We start from the raw sequence: 23156 nt of genomic DNA, 5'->3' as shown, positions 1-23156 counted from the left end.
AGTTAGTCCATTAGCTGCGGCTAGGCTGGGCCACGAGAGGAGAGACAGGCAGTAAATCTGCAGCTGTCAGACCATAAGGAGGACACGGAGGTTTCCAAACCAGCTTAGAGAACAGGGCTGGGTAAGATGCAACCCACCTAACACTGTGATCTGGCCACTTTGTGTTTAGATCCTGCTGCCCATGCCGCCGAATTCTAAGTGGTGACTCAGGCAGCAGGATCCAATTTTAAATGATTCACGGCTCATGGTTACAGCAGGGGCAGGAGCCACGAGCCCTTTAAAAAGCTGGAGCCACGCTGGACAGCTGCCAGTAGTGGCAAAGCTGTGAGCTCTTTTCTGTGCTTTTAATTGAAAGCCTCAGCCACGGAGAACTCTGAGGGTGGGCTAGTCCACAACACCGCCCCTTCTGCCTCAGGCTCCGCCCCTTCTGTGGGTGGAGCCGGCCTATGACCCCATACCAAAATCCATTAAGTGGCCCCCTTCTGAAAATTATCGCCCAGCCCTGTCACAGAATCATAGAAAAGTCTGAGTGGAAGGGACCATGATAGGTCCAGTGTTTCGCAAACTTTTTTTATAATGTACCCCCTTTAAAAAAAAATTTGTAAGTACCCCCAGTACCTACAGTTTTCAGACACACACAATTTTTTTCTACCGTTGCAACACATTTGTTTAAACAACTGCATCGTAGCCGGGCGGGCGATGGCATTTTTGGGTGTAAAAGGTACAAAAAGAATAAAGCGCTGTCAAACTGAAAACTAAAATTCAGTTTTCTCCAAATTTCAGTTGTGTTGACGTGTCCCCCAGACATCTCTTGAGTACCTTTAAGGGGACTCGTACCACTGGTCGAGAAGGACTGATCTAGTCCACCCCTGCACCGAGACAGGACCAAGCATGTTTGTCTCACCTCTTGGCTCCTAGGACACGGCTTGAACTAACGCACTTGGAAAGACATTATCGTATATACGCCCAAAGTGCTTCGTCTCAGTGTATTACCATAAAATCTAACTGACCAAACTCTGACCTTTCATTTCCCTGTCACTTGGCCAGCCACAGCCTCACAAGCCTTCGGCATCGATCTCAAAGCCTTCGTCACGCTTTTACACACCTGTGCTGACACGCTTGTGAGCCAGGCACACTTGTGCGACACGTCCCAAAGCACTTGCTCCAGGGCATTACATCGCACTTGCCTGCCTTTGATGGACAGGGAAAGGGAGACCTGAAAGGCCTCTCCAAGGTCACCAGCGCGAGAGTGAGCGCAGAATTGAGGAGCAAGGGTCTAACACACAACTCTGTGCCTTAGTCACTAGGTGGCATTAGATTAGAACCCGGGAGTTCTTACACCCAACCCCCTGCCCCCTCCACTAGGCCATGCTGCTGGCCTCCCGCCTCTCCCCCAGGGCTTGGAGACAGACGGGAGGCTGGAGCCAGCCTGCGCAGAAGGGGCTGTAACGCTTACAGCTCGTTCATGACACTGCCCCTGCGCAGCCCCTCTCAGATCCACACTCGGAACCCACAAGAAACACCCCAAGAGCGGAGATGAAACCGCCACTCACCTGCAGCCCAGCTTCCAGGAAGGGCAAAGCAAAAGCGGAGCTCGCGGATTCCAGCCCAGCCTGGCACCTGCTTCCTGAACTTTGGCCCCTTTCCTCCAAGATAGCAGGAGGCTGCTCTGGGCCTTTTGTGCCCACGACGGGGCAGAAAAGCAAACTCAGCTGTTGGTTCCATCTTGCGGGCAGAGCCCCGGCAGACAGTGGCAGGCGGGGGTATCGACTGACCCTCCAACCCAGGATATTCCCCCCACACCTGGATTCGCTTCCTAGTCATCCCCATCTCCCTGCACGATCCTTGTTTCTCATCCCGCCGGTCCGAGAAATTGTCAAAGCAGGTTGATCCCGACCTTGCCAAGGGCTTAGGTTACATCACAAGGCTTTGCCGCCACAGCTGGCTTGGCTTGGGTGTGTGGCAAAAGCCCCCCCCCCCCCGCCCCTCCCCGCTGGCACAGCTATTCTGGCAAAGCCGCCAGGGCAAATGGCAACTCTGCCGAAAAGCATCTGCTGGCTTTAAGCTCCCTGCGAGCTGTTCTCATCGCTCAGCCATCACCACCACTGCCCTGCCTCTGTCCTGCTCCTCATCCCCGCCCCCACTCCTATCCCCTGCTCTCCTCCATCTCCTCCCCCTTCCCTTCTCCTGCCCCTCCCCATTTCCACCTGCCCTGCCCATCCCCGTCCTCTCCCTCCCCCCGTCTGTCCCCCTCTTATGTGAGGGCTTTGCTGGAAACGCCCCCCCCCCCCAAGCCAGGGAGATCTCCCCTCCGGGAACAATTCAGCCCCCCCCATCTCGCTCCCTCCACTCCACAGTATTTCCTCCATTCCCCACAGTTGAAAATTGAGCTCCCCCATCCCCTCAGGTGACAGTCGGGCTCCCCCATACGCAGCTGCCTAGGTAGGCACCTCCGCAGCCAGAGCCTGCCCCTGGCGCCCACGTCCCCTCCCCGACTGCCTGTCCCAGGCGACCACCTGAACCTGCGTCCCCCATTCCCTCAGATCACAGCTCCCTCCCTGACCCTGCACCCCCCGACACCCCTCCCCCAGGCCAGACTCCTCTCTGGCACCCGCACCCCCTCCCCCAAACCCTCTGCTCCCCCTTCACCCAGGTCACAGCTCCCTCCCTGACCCTGCACCCCCCCGACACCCCTCCCCCAGGCCAGACTCCTCTCTGGCACCCGCACCCCCTCCCCCAAACCTTCTGCTCCCCCTTCACCCAGGTCACAGCTCCCTCCCTGACCCTGCACCCCTCTAGAGCCCCTCCCCCAGGCCAGAGTCCTCTCCTGCACCCATACCCCCTCCTGGACCCTGCACCCCTATCCACCGCCCCAGATCATACCCCCCCCCTGCACCCAGGCTCCACCCCTAAGCTCCCTTCTGCACCCAACCACCCCGTCCCAGAACCCAAAGCCCTCGGTAGAAATGTGGCCCTTGATCAGTTGCCAAAATGGCCCCCCCATTACAAATTATTGACCAAGCCTGATCCAAATGTTTTTTGAAACATTGTTTAATGAGAATGTAAATACAATTCAATACAATTGGGAGGGTTGGGGGGAGGGGGACGCAGCTGCTGGCTCCTCAGCTCTTGCTGCTCTCACTGGGTGTCTTCCTGCTGCAAGGGAAGCAGAATCCGTCACATTCATCCCTGGGGACTCAGGGGAACTGGCCCCCCAGCATTTCCACCCTCCTCCCCCTGCTCTCTGGTCACCCCCCGTCAGGCCCGCAGGGTGAGCTCCTGACTCCCCCCCCCCCAGAGCTCCTGACACCTCGGCCCCCTCCCGCCTCCTAGGACAGTTTCTGTGTTCAGAGCCTCCCCCACCCCCAGGGACGCTCGCAGGGGCAGGAGGGATTCTGCCAGCAGGGACGTGGGGTGGGGGCAGCCTGAGGAAAGGGGCGGGGGACTCCCTGAGGGGATGGGAAGGAGACCCTGGTCCTGCCCCACTCTCCTGATCTGCTCCGGCTGCTCACCATGTATTCCAGGAGCTGATGGGCCTGCCCATGCAGGGCGTGGGCCAGGACCAGCCCGGCCTGGCTGGGGCGCCGCAGGGGGGAGCGGGCAGCGAGCAGAGCCTTGTCCAAAAAGCAGTTCTCCTGCTCTGCTGTGAAGAGCTGCCCAAAGACCTGGAATCAAGAGCACAGGAGGTTTCAGCTGACGGCCCAGAGCCCGGCCCCAACTCCTGGGGCTAAAACAGCTTCCTCCTCCCCCAAACTCCCTTCCAGACCCTGCACCCAGACGCTCTCCTCACCCGGCACCCCAACCCCTGCCCCAGGTCACAGCTTCCTCCTGCCCCCAAGACCCTCCTACCCCCACGAGGGCCCCAGCCAGCCCCACCCCCGAGCCCTGCCCTGCCCTGGCAGCGCGTCCTTACCTCTCCCACCCTCACGCTGTTGCTGTGAGCCAGGACCCATCTTTCTTTGTAGTAGTGTCTGCACCACAGGTCCTCTGCCTGGTGGATGTTGAGGCCTGCAAGAGACACAACAGGGTCATTCTGCTGGCAGGTCTGAGCCCTTCCCCTCCCACGGGTCCCTGCAGGCATCCCTGGGCAAATGGAGGGGCACAGGGGGCAGAAGGGGAACACAGAGGGACACATCCCCCCTTGGGCCAGTCTGGGGGAAAAGGGCTGGGTCCCCTCCCCCCGCCGCCGGCACCCTCAGGGTGTCCCTGGGGCCCAGGTCCCGGCTGGGTTCCTTACCCCTGTGGTGCAGGAGGAGTTGATACAGGCTGTGCACCCCCTCCCGGGCCAGCCGGCTGACGTCTTCGGATGGGTCCGAAATAAAAAGGCCCAGCTGGGCCACGTGGTGACCCATCCTCGGCCAGTCGGCGGAGTTCTGAGGGGAGAGAAGAGGGGGGGTCCCTCAGCATCCTGGGGCTGCACGTCCCATGCAAACGGCCGCCGAGGCGGGTCTGAGCTCGGGGGACGGACAGAGACACCTCCCGGGGCGGGGCGGGGCCGGCCTTGCGAGGAGACAACCCTGAGCAATGGCCCCGACTGAAGGGTCACTCCGGGGGTGGAACAAGGGGATCCACTGACGGCCACTCCCCAGTCCCCAGGCCCAGTCCCTCAAGAGCCCCCCTGAAGGGCCCAGGGTCGCCCCTCCCCGGGGAAAGGAGAACGCGGCCCATTCCCGGCCCATTCCCGGCCCTGCCTCTGCCTCCCGGGGACGCTCCCAGCCCCGCGCCCTGCAGCCCTAGACCCCCCGGCTCCGAGGTCACTTACGTCAAACCCCGGGAGGGTGGTGGCGACTCCCAGCAGGGCCGTGGTGCTGCCAAGGGCCCTGGCTCGCTCCTGGGGCAGGCGGGACTCCAGCGACGGGCTCAGGTGCTGGGGGGGAAAGAGGCAGGTCAGGACCCGTAGGGAGGTGCCGGTTCTGGGCAGAGCCTGGGGCTCCTCTCGGACTGTGCCCCCCCCAGCCACTGACACTGCTCCTCTCTCGGCCCCCCGAGGAAGCAGGGACAATGGCCCCGTCCCCCCCACGGGGCTCACCTCCATTATGAGCTGGAGCCGGGCGGTGTCTGGGGACTCGGCGAGGAGGCTCGCCAGTAGGGCCTGGAGGTCGTAGGGAAGGGCCCGGATGAACTGCTGCAAGACAAGGGGGAGCCCTGGGTCAGAGGGGGGTTGGGGAATCCAGGCCACCCGCTGGCTCCGGGGTGCAGCCTTGAGCAGGGTCTGAGCCGCCTCGCAGAGCAGGGAGGAGCCCAGGCTGGGCATGGAAGGGACGGGCCCCCCGGGAGAGCAACGGGAACCCTGGAGGGAAGGATCCAAACCTGCAGCTTCTTCCCTCCCTCTGCCACCCGCCCCCCCCCCTCCTCTCTGGAGCTCCAGCCCAGTCCGGGAGCAGGGCCCGGAGGGACGTACCTGAGTGTGGATGGGCTCCTGCTGCCAGTCCCCAGACACTGTCTGTCCCACGGCCGCCGTCAGCAGGGGGCTCAGGAGCTGGGCCCGCAGGGGAGGCTGCAAGGTGCTGGCAGGAGAGAGGGGCAGAGACTGTTAATTCAGCAGCAGGAGACAGAGACTTTCCCACTCCCTGGCCAGGGGATCTGCTCTGGGGGGAGTCGGCGGGGGGGGGGGGTCGGTACCTGAGGCTGCAGGCGGCGTTGAGGCAGTCGGCCAAGACCAGCGGGGGGGCGAGTCCTCCATGATCTCCTGGGAGACCCAAGGAGACAAAGGGGCGTGTGAGGCTGGGCCCCCAAGAGACGCTCACACGGCCAGCGCCCCCACCCAGCAGGATCCAACCCCACTGCCTCCCGCTGCCCTGTAGCCCCCCTGCCCGGCACAGGGCCCCTCCCAGCACCCCCCTCCCAAACCAGGACCAGCTCAATCCTTGTCCCCAGGCCGTCTCCTGCCCCTCCCTGCCCTGGTGACCAGCCTCTGAACCTCCTCATCCCTGCTCCCCAGGCGCATCCCCAGCAGCCTGCTCGGCTCCCTTCCAGCCCCCCATGGCCCGGGGAGACCCCTCCCTGTCCCGAATCCCCCTTCCTGTCCGGCACCCCAGACCTGCCCCATTTCTGTGTCCCTCCCTCCTCCAGCATCCCCACCCACCCTCCCCATGTCCACCTCCAGCCCTCCTGGCTCCACCCATCCCGTTTCCAGCACCCCCACCCGCCGCCATGGCCCAGGCAGACCCCTGTCCACCCCACGTATCCCCTTCCCTCCTCCCGGCTGCCGCGACTCGCTTACAACGATCCTGGCCATCATGGTGTCCTTGCAGCAGCGCGGCGCCAGGGTGTCCTCGCCCCTTTGGAGGGCGGCGAGGCAGGCGAGGGGGATGGCCAAGAGGAACCGCTGCAGGGCGGCTGGGCTCTGCACCCCAGAGAGAGTCTGTGAGCCTGGGGCCTGCCTGCCCCCCACGGACAGCTGCAGGGCTCAGGTCTCCCAGGAGTGGAGGTGGGAGCTGCAGGTTGTCCAAGCACCCACACTCCCCCCCCAACTGCTGCCTCAGGCTTGTGGGGGCCCAGCTGGTGCATGACAAGAGCCCCCAGCTTGGGGGGACCAGGTCATGCAGGAAAAGGGGCCCCAGGGGGATCCCCAGGGACAAGCCCCTCCCGGAGGGGGGGGGGGACGTGCTGGGAAGGGGCCGGACAATCTCGGGTCCCCCCCGTGTGGAGAAGGTTCCTACCGTGTCCCGGGTGTGGAGCTGCTCTTCGATGTCGTAGATGGCCCCTTCCTCCACCCGGGAGTCCACCCGCTCCTGGCAGAGCTCCGCCGAGGCGCAGGGGGGCTCTGTGCGGGAGGGAAGGGACCAGGGTGACTCCAGCGGCCAGCAGGGGTCACGCGCCCCCATGTCAGGGACCCAGGGCAGGTTGGGCCCCACACGCCCCTCGCAGGGACCCATCCCCCTGCCACCCTCACATCTGCCAACGCCCTCAGCAGAGCCCCACCAGGAAGAAGAGAGCCAAGCAGCCCCCGCCCCCATCCATTGCCCTGGCTGCGGGGCAGACACTGGGGCTGCCCCTCCCCGCCCCTCCCCCGGGTACTGGGTGAGCCCCTGGGCCCAGCGTGTTCACGGCCCCTCACCTGGGTCTGAGCGGCTGCGCGAGGTGGCCCGGCTGCAGCTGGAGGCCCAGGCGCTGCTGCTGACGGACCTGGACCCACAGCTGCAGGGGCTGGTGCGGGGAGCGACGGGCTGGGGGCTCCCGGAGACTGGCAGGTCCCCGGGGGCCGGGCAGGGCGATGCCCCCTGGTGGTAATGGGGGCTGGGCTCCCGGGGCAGGTGTTTCTCTCCACAGAGGAGGCCCCGGAGCCACCCTACCCGGCTCCCCCGCTGGGCTGGGTCCCGCCTGCCCAGCCGCCTCTGGAGCCAGGTCCGGGGGGGCCTGGCCGGTGGGCGAGTCGCCCCGAGCTGGTGGGATCCAGCTTCCCCGCCCGCGGGGACGGAGAAGCTGCTCCCCACCGGCCCTGGGGCCATCTTCAGGGCTTTCTTGAACCACAGCCGAAAACGTTTGGCCATGCTGCAAATGAGGGGAGCAAAGGGGAGCTTGGGGCGCAGCCTGCAGAGCGAAATCCAGGGGTTCCAGCTCCCCAGAGCGACTGCCCCCAGCCCCCAAATGGCCCCTTGCTTATCGGTTCGGTCTTGCACAGGCACTGCAAGGACCTGAGGGTATGTCTACACTACCCCGCTAGTTCGAACTAGGAGGGTAATGTAGGCATACCGCACTTGCAAATGAAGCCCGGGATTTGAATTTCCCGGGCTTCATTTGCATAAGCGGGGAGCCGCCATTTTTAAAACCCCGCTCGTTCGAACCCCGTGCAGCGCGGCTACACGGGGCACGAACTAGGTAGTTTGAACTAGGCTTCCTAGTTCAAACTACCGTTACTCCTCATTCCACGAGTCTCCTGCCCATCAACAGCCCCTTCTTGGCCAATCAGGGGAGAATCTAAGGTGTGGGGGGTGGAGCGTTCTCCCCAAAGACACCGGCATAGACTTGTTCCAGCCCCACCTCCCCAGTCCCCACAATGGGGGCTGCATCCCCCACCCCACGGCTCCTGCAAACCACCCCCCGTCCTTCAGCTAGTCTGTTGGGTCCCAAGCTGGGGGAGGCAGCAAGGGAAGGTCACAGAGGAGGCAAGAACAGAGCAGAAATGTGGGGGGATGGAGGAAAAGGGAAACCAACCAGGAGAAAGCCCCAGTGGCGCTAAGGACGCAGCCCAGGTGAGGAATCACCTTCTGGCCCTTGACCGAGGGCTGGGCCTGCCTGGAACCCAGCCGGCCCCGGGCGGGATCCAACCCCTGGGGGCTCTTACCTTCGTCACAAAGGTGTCGGGATGTGGAACTCACAGAACACGAACGAACCGTGAGGAGGAGACGCACCAGAGCTAAAGCAACCGGGGGTCTCCAAAGTCCCCTGGACCCGCCCCCCGCTTTTATCAGCCTGAGATGTGGGTCCCTCTGTGAGGTCACCACCTCCCCACCTGCCCTTTGCCTTATATGCTGAGGGCTGCCCAAAGCCCCTGTGAGGTCACCGCCCCCCCCCCACCCTGCCAGGCAAATGTCCTGCCTCTGGCCACCCCCCTGGGAAGTTTGAGCCATTACTAGGGGTCCCTCCCCCTCCCTCATAGGCTGCTCCCTGCCCTACACTGCAGGCTTCTTGCACGAGAGCTGTTTCACGCCGGAGTTCTTGCGCAAAAGGTCTCGTGCAAGAGTGCCTCCACCCTGCCATGGGCTTTTGCACATGAGCGTCCATGGCAGTGTGAACGCTCTCTTGTGCAAGAAAGCTCTGATGGTCATTTTAGCCATAAAAGTGTCTTGCTCAAGAAGCCCCTGGTGCCCGTCCACGCTGCCTTCTTGCACAACAGCTCTTGCACAAAGGGGGCTTAGTCATCGTCGGGAGAGGAATAACTCCTGTGCAAGGAGCCCTGTTCTCTGATGCTTTACTGCAAATTTACTTCTGCAAGAACACACGTAGAGTGTAGACGCGCCACAAGTTTTTTCGCAAGAACACGCAAAAACAAGCCATGTGGATGTTTTCTTTTTAGGCAAAAGCCCCTTTTTGCACAAGATCGGTCGGCCTTTTTGCAGGCATAGGGATCTTGTGGGAAAAGGGGGTTTTTTGCACAAAAAGTAAACATCCACACGGCTTGGTTTTGCGCACAAACCCCGAGCACAAAAACGGATCGGCAGAAAATATGCAAATGACATTGCGTGTCATAGAGTCCCTCGTTAGCATATTTGTTGCCAAAAAAACTCGTTGTGTAGACGTAGCCTAGGAGAGAAGCGATCTCAGACACAAAGCCCTTCAGTAAGAGGGCATAGCCCTGGGGCGTGGTAGGAGACGTACGGCAGACATGGGAGGTCACTCTCCTAGCTATTTGGCACGGAGGAGGCCTCAGCTGGAGCACTGTGTCCAGATCTCAGGGCCATGCTTTAGGAGAGAGAGTCCAGAGGGGAACTATGAAAAGGGATTAGGGACGTTAGATATTCACTGAGTAGTCAATTAACCTCATGATTTCTTATCGGTTACTTGACTTTTCGATAGTCCCCAGGGGCCAGCTGTCTCAGTCCTGGCTCGCGCTGGGTCCGGGACCTACCCCCTCTGCGGCTCTGCATTTACAGTGTGTTAGGAGCCAGGCAGGCAGGCAGCCTCGCTCAGTTCCAGTTTGCACCAGGTCCAGAAGCTCAGACCCAGCCCCCAGGCAAGGGCTGCTGCCAGCTTGTGCTGCTGCCTCTGATACAGAGTGCCAGGAGGGAACTGGTCTAAAAAGCACCTCCCCTTGCGACCTGGCTGCCTGTCATCCCACGCTGCTGCCTCCGTTTTTGGCGAGAGAGAGCCGCCTGTCTTGAGACACCGGTGGGGAGTCGGATTTTCAAAAGGCAGGTCTCTGTCCTTTGTGAGCCTTCCAAAGCGCTTCGGTGGGGGGAGGGGGCAGGAAGGCGGACGACACTCAGGAATTGTAGCACCCAAATCCACGGAGTGTTTCGCCAGCACCTCCTGCAACAGAGCCCAATCCCTGACAGGCTTTTAGGCAAGATAGATCATTTGAAAAAATGACAGACACAGGGTTTTCCGTCACCGCTCTCCCTTTCTTTTATTTCCCTGGGCTAACTGGCTTGTTCCTCTTTGGCTAAGGATGGAAGGGTATGTCTACACTACAATGTTAGTTCGAACTAACGGACGTTAGTTCGAACTAACATTCATAGCCGCTACACTAGCGCTCCGCTAGTTCGAATTTGAATCGAACTAGCGGAGCGCTTAGTTCGAACTAGGAAAACCTCATTTTACGAGGCTTAAGCCTAGTTCGAACTTACTAGTTCGAATTAAGGGCTGTGTAGCCCCTTAATTCGAACGAGTGGGAGGCTAGCCCTCCCCAGGTTTCCCTGGTGGCCACTCTGGCCAACACCAGGGAAACTCTATGCCCCCCTCCCGGCCCCGGACCCCTTAAAGGGGCACGGGCTGGCTACGGTGCCCGTGCCAGGTGCAAGCCTGCTAGCACCCAGCCAGCAGACCCTGCACCTGGCACGGCACAGAGCCACCCACCCGATGTCCCCCAGCCCACCCCCTCTTCCCGGGACCAGGCTGGCGGCTCCCGGAAGCTTGCCCGGGACCGCAAGAGGCGGGTACATTCCTGGGCTAGTGCGGACATCGTGGACCTCGTCCACGATCTCCGCACTAGGCACAGGAAAGTGGCCGTCTAGGGCAGGAGAGCTGCCAGCCTGGCCACCCAGGAGCAGGTTTGCATGAAAATCAAGGGGGTCCACTGAGACCCCCGACCCTGAGCCCTGAGCTTACAATGGCCGTCCTGGGTCAGACCAAAGGTCCATCTAGCCCAGTAGTCTGTCTGCCGACAGCGGCCAACCCTAGGGACCGTGGAGGGGATGGACCAAAGACAGTGACCAAGCCATTTGTCTCGTGCCATCCCTCTCCAGCCTTGCACAAACTTTGGGCAGGGACACCACTCCTACCCCCTGGCTAAGACTACTCCATGGACCCAACCTCCATGACTTGATCTCCCTTCCCTTTAAACTCTGTTCTAGTTGTAGCCTTCACAGCCTCCTGCAGCAAGGAGTTCCACCGGTTAACTATTTGCTTTGTCAAGAAGAACAACTTTCTCTTACTAGTTTCAAGCCTGCTACCCAGTCCTTTCCTTTGGTGTCCTCTAGTCCTTCTTTATGGGAACTCAGGAAGAACTTTTCTGAATGCACCCTCTCCACCCAACCCCTGCTTTTAGAGACCTCTATCCTGTCCCCCCTCCGTCTCCTCTTTTCTAAGCTGAACAGTCCCAGTCTCTGTAGCCTCTCTTCATCCGGGACCTGTTCCCAACCCCTTATCATGTTAGTTGCCCTCCCCTCTCCCAGCCTTAATCTTCCCCTCTCCCACCTCCTTTTCCCAGTCTCCCCCAGTTTTGTTCAATAAAGACAGAGTCAATGTTGGAAGAAACGTTATCTTTATTTTGTACATCAATAAGAAGGGGGGCTAGGGAAGGGTAAGTGGAAGGAGGTGAGGGAGGAATGGGGTACAAGCCCCCGATGGGGAGGACTGGGCTGGCTCTGCAGGCTTCTGGGGGTGGAAGCTCTCCTGCAGCCCCCCGATTACCCCCTCTCCCCAGATGGCAGCCTGTGGCAAGTGCAGCCGGGCTGATGGCTGAGTGGTGTGATGTGCCCAGTGTGGGTACTCTGGGCACTCCAAGCCAGGACTGGTTTTCAAGCGGGGCACCCCTTAGAACTGTCTGTCCGGGGTGGGGGTCGGGACCCTTTAAGCGCAGCCCTCGGCTAGCCTGAGACTGCATCTCCACGCTCTAAGTCCTCCTCTGATGCCCTGCTGGCACTGCTTCCGGCCATCCTTAAGCCCTGTTCAGAGTCCACTCAATGTGGACTTGCTAGTTCGAATTAGCAAAACTAGTTTTTAGTTCTAGACGCGTTAGTTCGAATTAGCTTAGTTCGAACTAGCGCTGTAGTGTAGACATACCCGAAGAGAGGAGCCAGCAGGGGTAGAATGAATTGTGTACCAGGTCCTGGAAACAAGAGCATCTCCTCCAGATCACCCATCCACACCTGAACTGTTTAAAAGCTTGGCTGCCAATAAAGACACCTTAGCTCAGCAAATGCCAAGCCAGGCACCTGTGTTTGGACACGAGGGGTGCACAGGGATGTGAGAACCAGGAAGGCTGATCTGTGGATTCACCCCCAACCGTCCCAGTACAAGACAGACGCTTGCGCCAACCAGCAGGGGTCACTGCTCCTCCGGTTTGGCTTGGACAAAGGTGCCCATCTGTTTGGTGTTCGCGTCTCGGAGCTGCGCCAGCTGCCTCTGGCCACGGCGGAGCAGATACTCGATGTGCATCACGTCGGCCCGGGGGATGCTGGAGTTCTTCCGGAACTCAGCCTGGATGTGAGGCAGGAATCCCGGCTTCTCCCGGCCAGTGCGCAGGAACTGCCTGTATAGGCTCAGGACGTGCTTCTGCAGCTTGCTATGCCGGGCCATGGTGCGCCTGGGGAGCCCTCCCAGGCCACGGGGGGGCCAGCGCCACGAGGCAGGGGCTGGAAGTGAACAGAGGCGGAGATGTTAGAGCAGCATCTCATTCCCAGACGCGCCTGTGCAGGCATTTCCATGCACTTTTCACCCCCACCTGCTAGGGTTACCAGATGGTTTAAAAAAAATACCGAACAGCAGGGGCCAGGGGGGGGGGCGGGACTGGCTTGAAGAGAGGGGGTGGGGGGGAACCGGCCGCCGGGAAGCAGGGCTGGCTGGGAGGGGGCTGGAGGGAGCGGGGCTGGCCGGGGGGCAACCAGCCGTCGGGAAGCGGGTCTAGTTGGGTTGAGGACCAAGAGGTGGGGGAACCGGCCGGCAGCGCTGCAGAGATGTACCAGAGCCTGGGTCGGATTCATCTTTGGTGGGCCCTGGCTCCTAGACCATAGACACACTCCCCCCCCCCACCCCCCCGGAGGCCCTAGGGAAAATGGCACCCCGGCCCTGTGGACATGGTGCCCTCTCTGTTTCCCTTGGCCCCGTAGGCACTAAGCTCCACTCCTGCCGCCCAACTACTACAAGGCCCGACGGATTTCTCTGTGGCCCCCGACCCAAAAAAGGATCCCCCCAGCCCTGTGTTAGGGGATACGAGGGAGTCTGGCTGGGACGTAAGTGCAAATAACTCTGCTCTTAGCAGCTCTGAACCGATGGGCTCTGCCCTGTGCCCCAACCAAGAACCCTAACATAAGAACGGCAGTACTGGGTAGCCTGTCTGCTGACAGTGGCCAGCACCAGGTGCCCCAAAGAGGGTTGACCAAAGACAATGATCAAGCGATTTGTCTCCTGCCATCCTTCTCCAGCCTTCCACAAACAGAGGCCAGGGACACTATTTCTATCTCCTGGCTAATGGCCTTTTATGGACCTAACCTCCGTGAAATTATCTAGCTTCTCTTTAAATCCTGTTATAGTTCTAGCCTTCACAGTCTCCTCTGGCAAGGAGTTCCACAGGTTGACTACACCCTGTGTGAAGAAGAACTTTCTTTTATTAGTTTTAAACCTGCTACCCATTAACTTCATTTGGTGTCCTCTAGTTCTTCTATTATGGGAACTAATAAATCACTTTTCTTGATTCACCCTCTCCATACCACTCATGTTTTTATAGACCTCTATCATATCCCCCCTCAATCTCCTCTTTTCTAAACTGAAAAGTCCCATCGCTTTAACCTCTCTTCATATGGGACCCGTTTCAAACCCCTAATCATGTTAGTTGCCCTTTTCTGAACCCTTTCCAAGGCCAAAATATCTGTTTTGAGGTGAGGAGACCACATCTGTACACAGTATTCCAGATGTGGGTGTCCCATAGTTTTATACAGGGGCACCCTGAGTTACCAACCCACATGGCAGTGCCCATTAAAAACCCACCAGGACTTACCCAGCGTTTATATGCAGAGGTCCCGCACCAGCGGCAGTCTGCACTGGACAGGAAACCATCCGCCCAGCACACGCGGGAAATCACAGGAACCCAGCCTGGACGGTCCGATGCCCCAGCCCTGACAGAAGAAAATCAAGGTGTGCTTGAAGTGCCACGCCCACCATCCCTTGGTCCTCTGGGGCATTCGGCACATCCTGCTGGGTGAAAGGGCCGGTCACAGCTCCAGGGTCTGTCACACTTCAGGGCCTTTGCCAGCTCCTATTCACCGGGGTCAGGCAGATAATCGCCCCGAGCTTTCCCAGCACTTTTCAGCATCAGCTCTCAAAGGGGGGCAGCGTGACCCCCATGGGAGCAGGGGAATGTAAAAGAAGGAATGGGGCGGGGCAGGGGACGCAGCCAATGGCTTCTCCTAATGCAGTGGTCCCCAACCATTTGAGGTTGCCGGGCGCCAAGGGGCGTGGCCGTTTGCCCGCAGGGCGCCCTGGCGCGGGGCCCCCCATTGTGCACCTGGGGGCGGGGACCCCCCATAGCCACATTCCCAGGGCCGCCCCCCCCCCCACAAGCACCGCACACCCAGGGCCGGGCCCCCCGCCAAGCACCGCGCGCCCGGGACCGGCGCTCTCCCCCCAAGCACCGTGTGCCCGGGGCCGGCGCACCCTGCAAGCGCCACGCGCCCGGGACCGGCGCTAGCACTGGCACTCTCCCCCCCGCAAGCACCGCGCGCCCGGGGCCGGCGCTCTCCAAGCGCTGTGCGCCCAGGGCTGGCGCACCCTGCCAGTGCCGCGCACCCGGAGCCTGCGCTCCCCCCATGCACCACATGGCCATAGCGCGGGCAGCCAATCTGCGGTGCCCCCGGGGCCGGCGCTCACCGTGCACCATGCGCCCGGGGCCAGCTCCGGCACCGCACATGCGCCACGTGCCCGGGGCCAGGCCAGCCCTGAGCACTTGGCGGGCGCATACAAATGCGGGCACCGTGTTGGGGACCACTGTCCTAATGTTAGCAGTGGGGACACCAAGTTTGGAAGTGAATGGTTAACCAGTAAGCCGGTTATGGTTAACCAGAGGGGGCTGGAGCAGCCCTCCACCAGCCATAGGCAGAGGGCACTCTGGCACACCACGGGTAGGGTTGCTCAGCAGTCACAGCAGTGTGCCACGGGGGTAGGTGTGGGGGCTGCTCCAAGCCCATCTTTAACACGTCCTACGTGTCCCATTTAATCGGTTAACTGGTTCAACGTATTGTTTAACTGGTTAGCTAATTAAATGAGATTTTACATCCCTGGCACCAAGGTGGCTAAAAGTAGGGTTGAATTGGGACTAGAAATTCCAGGATTTTGACTTTTTTTCCTGATCACACACAGTTCTGCAAATAAATTCACGTTTTGTTTAGATTTTGACTTTTTTTAAATGTAGTACGGTGGATTACGGAAGATAAACTTTAAAGAGACCAAACAAAGAGTCATTTCAGGAATGGAAAACTACATTTTAATCTTCTGAAATGGTGGAGTTTTCCCCTTCCAAACAAAAGGTCACTAAAATCAGCATTTTCCAATGGAAAAACATCCCCTCAGAAAACTTCCTTCCAGCTCTAGTTAAAACGGCCGTATTTTGAAGTGTATAATCAACCTCTGGAACTCACTGCAAAAGGATATTAATGATGGTGAAGGAAAGGGGAGGGAATCATAGAATCATAGAGCTGGAAGAGACCTCAGAAGGTCATCAAATCCAGCCCCCTGCTCTAGGCAGGACCAATCCCAACTAAATCAACCCGGCCAGGGCTTTGTCAAGCTGAGACTTAAACACCCGCTGTGTACAGCCTGTCTGATCCCTTCTGGGGAAGCATGGGTGGGAAGAAAGAATTAGACAGGGTTAGACAAACCCGTAGGTCTTGGTTGACTTTGTCCTGCTTCAGGGCAGGGCGCTAAACTTGGGGACTACTCTAGTCAGACCAACATTTCAATCAATCTTCTCAAGAAACAGGCAAAAAAAAAACCCCAACCCAAACCAGGGAGAAACACGTTCCTTGGTTTGTAAACACAGACACAGAGAACAGCTCCTTCCGTTAGGGGGGGTGGGAATAAAGAAAATAATCCCTCGCCCCCTCCCCTTCCTATTTGGTCCTAAAGGATGAAGATTTGTGCAGGCTGCGGGGGCAGGACTGATATTCAGGGAATGGGGAGCATGGGGGAGAAGGGGGCAGCTTGCTTACAATCCAGGGGCAACCCCGTGTCTCGGGGCTGGCCCAGCACAGGCAGGATTTCTGCAGCGCAGGGGGACACGAGGTGAAACAAGCAGCGACTCGGCCGATTGGGGCTTGTTATTGTAGGGTCGCATTGAAGCAGACACTGGCACCAGCGTCGCCTCCAAGAGCGAGGGGAGTGCGCGGCCTGGTAACCCCGGACGGACCCGGACCTGGACCCCCCTGCGCTGGGGGGCCAGGAGTCACCGCCCCCCGCCCCTCACCTCCGCCTCCTGCCTGCTCGCAGCTCCCGGGCCCGCGGCAGCAGCTGTGCCAGCCGGCTCCGAATGTTGAAACACCAGCAACATTAGCCCTCGCTTCCCATTGGCTGGAGGGCCCCAGGGGCGGGCGCAGGAAAGGGGAAGCTCCGCCCTTCGAGGGCCACGTGGGCCGGCAGTGGAAGTTGCAAGTCAGCTGGAGGAGAGAGGGGCCCGGCCTGCGCACGTGGCTTTCACCGCAGCGCTCACCTGCCCTCACGCCCCACGCTCCTGCTTTTCCCTCCCTGCGTTGTTCGACCCAACCCTCACCCAGGCATCCACCCAGTTCACCCCGATTCTCACCCCTTTTTAAACTTGTTCCTAAGAAACCCCGATCGGTTCCTGGGAAATTCCCAACAACTCTTATCAGTGGTGCCTGTTACATACCAGCTGGGTTTTCCCTGTGATATTTACATACCCACTGCCTCCTTTTTTCGCCCCTCCCATTTTTTCCTCCCCTGTTCATTTTGGTTCTGAACATACAACACTCCAGTCGTCTGAAGAAGTGGGCTATGCCCAGGAAAGCTCATGATCCCATTGACACGGTTTGTTAATCTTTAAGGTGACTATATGTTGTGTTTTAAGTTTTTCCTGTTACAGACTCACTCAGCTACCCCTCTGAAACTCGTGGGCTCTGTCTACACTGCAGGCTTCTTGCACAAGAACTGTTTTGCAGAAGAGTTCTTGTGCAAAAGGTCTTCCATACGAGCGCGTCCACACTGCCATGTGCTTTTGCAGAAGAGATGTGCTTTTGCACAAGAGCATCCATGGCAGTGTCGACACTCTCTTGCACAAGAAAGCTCTGATGGCCATTTTAGCCGTAGGGGTTTTTTGCGCAAGAAATTCATGTTGCCTGTCTACACTGCCGCCTTCTGGAAGAGCTCTTGTGCAAGAGGGCTTATTCCTCGTGGGGAGAGGAATAACTCTTCCGGAAGAAGCCCTGTTTGCTGATGCTGTACTGTAATACTTGTGCAAAAACACGCACGCAGTGTAGACACTCTGCAAGTTTTTGCGCAAGAACAGCTGTTCTTGTGCAAAAAGCCTGCAGTGTAGACATAGCCTTAGAGGGGCAACCCCAACAGTCATTACTAACAAGGAGTCCTGTGGCACCTTGAAGATTTATTTGGGCATCAGCTGTTGCGGAGGAAAAGCAGGTCCAAGTGTTTTTTACCCCTGGAAGCGGATGCCCAAATACACGTGTTAGTCTTTAAGGTGCCCCAGGGTGCCTCTGTTTAAACAAGTGGAAGAGAAGGGCCTGTGTGCACCTCATAGGATGCCAGGCTAGACTGAAGATCACAATGGCCCTCTCTGGCCTGGAAGTTAATGAATGGTTGCATCTGGCCAGGCTGCCTCTCTTTATGCTTGCATTAACTAACTGGGTTATTTGCAGGTGTTGTACTCAGTCCAGCTGTGTCGGAGCGCCTGCTGCTGGAGGAGAACGCAAAAGTTCTGTTACCTGGTTTGTAAGTCTGGAGCCTTCTCTACTGCATGAGGTACAAGCCACCTGGCTCTTCGCTAAAGTTGCAGAGCCGAGTCACTATCGCTGGATGTGGTCTCCGTGCCCAGAGTCCCCAGAGACCACAAACCAGATAAGATTCGAAATCGCCCAAGCAGATTTTTTGCGTAACAACATGCAATAATAGTTGCCAGCGAACAGACTCAGCGCTGCGCCGCTACACTTTATGGAAGCCGTGGCAATGTCCTAACACCCACTGAGCACCATCCAGTGCCCCCACACAGTCAGCTGGTGAACACCATTTGAGGTGAACTTTTATACATTCCTGATGTATCAGGTTGCTACCCCCTGTTACCTGGTTACCGTCCCTTACCTTGCAGAAGGGGGCTTACTTCCTAGTCTTCATACTGTCAACTTACTATCTGTTATGCTGTCAACTTTGACCTGGTCCTGAACATAGGTCGGTATGTACTTTATTTGTGGGAGGTAAATGGTACCAAGATGTTCCTTAGGACAATCTACAGAACTACAGACCGGTCAGCCTCACCTCACTCCCCGGAAAAATCAGGGAGGGGATCCTCAAGGAATCCATTTTGAAGCACTTAGAATAAGGAAAGGGATCAGGAGCAGTCAGCATGGATTCACCAAGGGCAAGTCATGCTTGACCAACCTGATTGCTTTCTATGACGAGGTAACTGGCTCTGTGGACATGGGGAATTCAGTGGATGTGATATACCTGGACTTATTCTTGCCAGCAAGTTAAGGAAGTATGGATTGGATTAATGGACTGTAAGATGGATAGAAATCGGGCTAGACTGTTGGGCTCAATGGGTAGTGATCAACAGCTCGATGTCGGACTGGCGATCAGTTTCAAGCAGAGTACCTCAAAGACCGGTTCAACGGTCGGTTTTGTTCAACATCTTTATTAATGACTGGATGAGGGGATGGATTGCACCCTCAGCAAGTTTGCCTATGTCACTAAGCTAGGGGGAAAGGTAGATACATTGGACGGTAGGGTATATGGTGCAGAGTGTCCAAGACATATTGGAGGATTGGGCCAAAAGAAATCTGATGAGGTTCAACAAGGACAAGTGCAGAGTCCTGCACTTGAATGGAAGAATCCCAAGAATTGTTATAGGCTGGGACCGACTGGCTAAGTAGCAGTTCTGCAGAAAAGGACCTGGGGGTTACAGTGGATGAGAAGCTGGATATGAGTCAACAGTGTGCCCTTGTAGCCAAGAAGGCTAATGGCATATTAGGGTGCATTAGGAGGAACATTGCCAGCAGATCTAGGGAAGTGATTATTCCCCTTTATTGGGATGTGGTGAGGCCACGTCTGGAGTATTGTGTCCAGTTCTGGGCCCCCCACTACAGGAAGGATGTGGACGCATTGGAGAGGGTCCAGTGGAGGGCAACAAAAATTATTAGGAGGCTGGAGCACATGACTTAGGAGAGGCTGAGGGAGTTGGGCTTGTTTAGTCTGCAGAAGAATGACGGGGGATTTGATAGCAGCCTTTAACTATCTGAAGGGAGGTTCCAAAGAGGATGGAGAGAGGCTGTTCACAGTGGTGACGATGGCAGAACGAGGAGTGATGGTCTCAAGGTGCAGTGGGGGAGGTGTAGGTTGGATATTAGGAAAAACTCTTTCCCTAAGAGAATGGGGAAGCACTGGAATGGGCTAACTAGGGAGATGGTGGAATCTCCATCCCTAGAGGTTTTTAAGTCCTGGTTTGACACAGACCTGGTTGGGATGATTGAGTTGGGATTGGTCTTGCTTTTGGGCAGGGGGCTGCACTCGATGACTCCTGAGGTCTCTTCCAGCCCTGGGATTCTATGATTCTAAGGCAAGGGACTTCTTTTATTTGAGAGCCCCAATTCCTTCAACAGCAGTATAGGTCTAATCCATGGAGCTCCTGAAGAGCAGCTCTGCATCCCTTTCTATGGCAGCCCAACTGTCCTTGGAACTGGTCAGACCAGTGTAACATCCCCCTGTGTAGGCATAATGAGCTAACGTGTCCTTCACTCCCATGCACCAACTTTGCCACTTATCAACTATGTTTTTAATTTGTTCGAAGGGAAAGCTGAATGAAGCCAAAATTAATGAGTGTTTTAACTTGTAACAAAATACAGGACTGTGTAGCACTTTAAAGACTAACAAGATGATTTATTAGATGATGAGCTTTCGTGGGCCAGACCCACTTCCTCAGATCCACTATTTGATCTGAGGAAGTGGGTCTGGCCCACGAAAGCTCATCATCTAATAAACCATCTTGTTAGTCTTTAAAGTGCTACATAGTCCTGTATTTCGTTTCAGCTACACCAGACTAACACGGCTACATTTCTATCACTGTTCTAACTTGTGTTTCTGTTCCCAGGAAATGTTGAAACGGTAGATTCCTAGGGACTGTCAAGTAGAAAGATTGACCCAAATTAGTTACTTGTTTACTTTCTTTGGCTCCACTGGAATCTTACAACAGGGATTAACTAGCTCCATTCATATCTATAATTAACACAAACAAAATCTATGTTTAGTGACAGGTAAGGTTTCCTGAGCACATGTCTAACAATCCAGACATTTAAAATCAGAAGTTAGTGGAAGGAGGCTGAAAAAGGTGAGGCTTTCGAGAGAAAAATTGCCCGAGAAAGGGTTATTTTGAACTCCAATTTACTCTGTATCAACCCATTTTTCCATTAAACCAACCTAAAGTACTATAAATAGGACTCAAAGTTTATGTCCTATGTTTTAGTTTTTGTCATAAACACCACAAGAAAAAAATATAAAGCAAATGGGAAAAAAGGGAGGATGCGAGTTATGAAAAAGCAAACAGTTGATAGGAGAAGCTAAAATTGGGGGAAAAAAATCTATAACCAGTAACATAAAGGATAATTAGGAAATGTTTAAATATATCGGGAACAAAAGAAATCAGAGGAATGGTAAAGATCCATTACTGTATAAGGCTGGTCAAATTGCCAATCATGATGAAAAAAAGAAACTTCAGCAACCTGCTTGGAATTTAATGCGTTGAACTACACACAAGCCATAAAGATTGGATGTCTTTCTAAAACATATGTGGTAGCTCAACCGAGGGATGTTAAATTGCGCTTAATCAGCTAATCCAGTAGTTGGTGGAATTTCCATCGACTACTCAATTAGTCAATAAGGGTATGTCTACATTAGCTCGTTAATTTGAGCTAGGTAGGCAAAGCAGGCAACCGGAGTTGTAAATGAAGCCCGGGATTTAAATAGCCCAGGCTTTATTTGCATGTTCCCGTCCGGTCGCCATTTTGAAATTCCACTAGCCGCGCAGCTATAGAATGAGATGTAACAGTTAATTCGAACTAAGGACTTAGTTCGAGTTACCGTTTCATTGCCACATGTAGCTGGCAGGAAGGGACCTTGAGAGGTCGAGTCCAGTCCCCTGCCCTCATGGCAGGACCCAGTACTGTCTAGACGAGTGTTTCTTAAACTTTTTAAGACCGAGGAACACCAAACAATTTTTTTTTAATGAGGATTTTTTGTTGACTCCTGAGTTCTCTTCCAGCTCTAGGATTCTATGATTCAGCCGTGCGATGTCACTGGAGTCGCAGGGAGGTACACTGTGGGCGAAAGCCCCGATCTTGCTTCTGGTTTTGTACAGGCGGCCGTGAAAGTAACTTTACAGTTTCTCACAGGTACTGTCCTGTTGCAGCCCAGGTCTTTGCAGTTCTTGCTGGAGCTGCGCACCAGGGCACTTTCACCTCTGTGTTCAGGATTCAGAGTTATCTCTTTTCCCAAAGATCTTCCCTGGAGCTGTTCAGAGAGAGCTTGCTCCCTCTCGCCACAGTCTCTCTTAAGGCAACCATGTTCTTCAGAGCCTCTGGCCTGACGTGGAACGGGACGGGGGACACCACAGAAGAGGCCAAATTCGCCGGGGGAAACACTCCAAGGAAATGGATGCTAAAGAGGGTCCATTCGCCAAGACTCATGTGCAGGGCCTCTTTGATTTCAGTGTTGTCACTGTAGACCAGCGCGCGCCCGTTGAGATTATGGTCCCTGAGCCTCTGTTTGTACAGCGGGACGTTTTCCTCCTTCAAGCCGATTGTGTCCATCTGGAAGAGAAGTGGGAGCACCCGTTAGTGCCATGCATCTACTGAACATGTCGCCAAACACGTTTTTAGGAAGGGTCCGCTATAGCTCCCGAGAGGAACCTGTCTGGGCTTGCTCAGATTCTAGCAAACAAGGCGGGCCGGCCGGCTGTGGGGCCAGGTATGGTACCCTGCACACCCCACTGCCGTGTGCTTGGATTCTGCTAGGGGCACCGCTGAGCAAGTTGGCACGGCAGGGGAAATAGCATGCTCTCTGCAGGCAAAAGCTAGCAATGCAGGGACCACTGGAGGGGTGTGTTGAAATGAAGAGGGAAGGTTTCCTGACCCTGCTTGTAGGCTGGAGGGAAGCATGCAGTCAGCCTGACGGGGGTGGAGTTGGGCCTCTCGACCTAAGGCTATATCTACACTGCGGGCCTTTGCAGGCAGAGAGTATGCTAATGAAGCACTCGTTAGCAACTTCTTGGCACTCATTAGCATGCTCTCTGCAGGCAAAAGCTAGCAGTGTAGACATAGCCTCAGGGTTCTTGTGTGTTATTCTGGATAAGGGGTATTACGCTGCAGGCCTCCAGCAAGAGTATTTATGTTTTTGCCTCTCTTCTCTCTGGAGTGCATAACAGACAGCTACGGGTCTCCCAGTCTTAAAACCGACCCAAGTCACTTCAGAGCGTAAAGGATGAACCCGGGGAGAGCCAGCCAATGGCTTCGGGGTTGGAGGAAAGAGCTCCAAGGAACCGAGTTGTTCCAAGAAGAAATGTTTTGTGCAAACCAAGAGTCAGGAGCAGCAGAAAGTGGGGGAACTAGCAGAACCCGTACTGTGGCCTTGCCCCCTACATCACCCTTTCCCCCTCATCCTCACTCTGCCCATTCCCCCTCATGTGCCCCCCTACTCCTGAGGCCTCAAACCCACACTGTGCCTTCCCCGAAAGCCCCCATCCCACACCGCCTGTTCCCCTCAACATCCTACCCCCACTAGTTCTCGCTCCTCTCCCTCCAGTTATGCACCAGTTATGTGGGACAGTTTTCTCCCAGCTCTGGGGCACGTAGTCAGGGCTGTCCCTAGGCCCATGGGAAATATGTAGCTGCATAGGGCACCGGAAAATTTGGACACCAAATTTTTGAGTTCCCCAATGCAGCAGCCATGTGTTCTTGTATGTCTGAGGATATGCCTCTGCCGGTTCGTCTCTGGGGACGCTGTGTCCTGTCTGCTGCAGGGCTTTTCCCTTCGCCCTCCCCCACGTGCTC

General features: G+C 56.6%; 1 protein-coding gene and 2 long non-coding RNA genes across 3 annotated transcripts in view; all 3 read right to left on the bottom strand.

Annotated features, from left to right (window-relative positions):
• Window positions 1–3033: 3033 nt before the first annotated feature.
• LOC149523186 (maestro heat-like repeat-containing protein family member 7) overlaps window positions 3034–23156 on the bottom strand; it is a 52565-nt gene continuing 32442 nt past the window's right edge. The window contains exons 11-12 of the mRNA XM_089769967.1: window positions 3513–3665; window positions 3034–3156 (exon numbers count right to left, since the gene is read on the bottom strand). Coding sequence (XP_089626093.1) covers window positions 3139–3156; window positions 3513–3665 — 171 coding nt within the window. The 3' untranslated portion in view covers window positions 3034–3138. The remainder of the gene's footprint in view (window positions 3157–3512; window positions 3666–23156) is intronic.
• Window positions 6127–7511, bottom strand: LOC149523189 (uncharacterized). Its single transcript, XR_016347255.1, has 3 exons — window positions 7061–7511; window positions 6663–6766; window positions 6127–6346 (listed from the first exon to the last, which is right to left on the bottom strand). It is a non-coding gene; the product is annotated as an uncharacterized LOC149523189 (long non-coding RNA).
• On the bottom strand, window positions 11629–16457 carry LOC149523188 (uncharacterized). Its single transcript, XR_016347115.1, has 3 exons — window positions 16340–16457; window positions 13880–13997; window positions 11629–12518 (listed from the first exon to the last, which is right to left on the bottom strand). It is a non-coding gene; the product is annotated as an uncharacterized LOC149523188 (long non-coding RNA).

Source organism: Pelodiscus sinensis, chromosome 18, assembly GCF_052426305.1.
Source record: "Pelodiscus sinensis isolate ZL-2025 chromosome 18, ASM5242630v1, whole genome shotgun sequence".
In the NCBI taxonomy this organism is placed as follows: Eukaryota; Metazoa; Chordata; order Testudines; family Trionychidae; genus Pelodiscus; species Pelodiscus sinensis.
The sequence above is the reverse complement of the archived record's forward strand: the minus strand, read 5'-3'. Positions and strand labels throughout refer to the sequence as shown.